Source organism: Phalaenopsis equestris, unplaced genomic scaffold (assembly GCF_001263595.1).
Source record: "Phalaenopsis equestris unplaced genomic scaffold, ASM126359v1 Scaffold192953, whole genome shotgun sequence".
In the NCBI taxonomy this organism is placed as follows: Eukaryota; Viridiplantae; Streptophyta; class Magnoliopsida; order Asparagales; family Orchidaceae; genus Phalaenopsis; species Phalaenopsis equestris.
In genome coordinates this window covers 1-1,003 of record NW_018212902.1, presented here as the reverse complement: position 1 = coordinate 1,003, position 1,003 = coordinate 1, and the positions used below count along the sequence as shown (strand labels likewise).

General features: G+C 32.8%; 1 protein-coding gene across 1 annotated transcript; it reads left to right on the top strand.

Moving 5' to 3' along the window:
- Nucleotides 1–134: 134 nt before the first annotated feature.
- Nucleotides 135–777, top strand: LOC110034745 (RNA polymerase sigma factor sigA-like; the record flags this gene model as incomplete). Its single annotated transcript, XM_020738989.1, has 2 exons — nucleotides 135–584; nucleotides 685–777. Coding segments are annotated over exons 1-2 (303 nt in total), but the record flags the coding sequence as incomplete, so codon positions are not given.
- Between the last annotated feature and the right edge of the window lie 226 nt (nucleotides 778–1,003).

The following is a 1,003-nucleotide window of genomic DNA, read 5'->3' as shown; positions in this document are numbered from 1 at the left end:
TTTTTTCTTCTTGGTTTTGTCGCACATTCATCATAAAATTTTCATTATTGCTGCACTCAATTACTTATAAAATATAAGGAATATTTACATGCATATCACTCAATTCCTATTTATTTAAAGAACCAACACATGAACTTCAATGTTTATATACTTACCACCCTATTCATGTATGAAATTGGAAGATTTTTTATGTGATATGAAATTGGGTGGTATAAATATGAAGAAAAAAAGTTCAGGTGTTCCATGTGTAAATACATAGGAATCGGATGGTATATAGGCAAATGCCATAAAATATAATTTTAGGCCTTTGTGATGTCCTCTAATCACACACAACTACTATTGTAAGCTTCATTTGTAATTTTTTCTTACAATATATGAATTTCAGACTGAAGGAGAGGTTGGGTTTTGAACCATCTGATAGACAACTCGCCTCTTCATTAAAAATCTCCTGTAAAAGCCTGCGTGCAAAGCTGTTGGAATGTTCTTTAGCAACAGAGAAACTTGCTATGAGTAATGTTCGTCTTGTCATGTCCATTGCACAAAAATATGATAACATGGGCTCCGACATGGCCGACCTCATTCAGGTAGATCTGCAATTTAATAATTTCTTCTTTCTTCCAAGCTGTTTTCTCTGATATTTTTCCTATTATCACGTGTTCATTGATTCAAATTTTGATTTTGCAGGGTGGTTTGATTGGATTACTTCGCGGCATAGAGAAATTTGATTCCTCCAAAGGCTGCAAAATTTCAACCTATGTATACTGGTGGATCCGACAGGTGTGCTTAATTGTGATAAAAATTTGATTTTTATTCCTCCCAAGGATGTAAAATTTTAATCTTTATATACTGGTGGATCTGCCAGGTCTTGTTAAATTTGATTATAAACCTGGTAAATTTCAAATTTTTATATTTCATATCAAATTATGATGAGAAAATTTTAATTTTTATTCCTCCAAAACGGCAAAAATTTCAACCTAGGTACACTGGTGGATCCGCCAGGTTT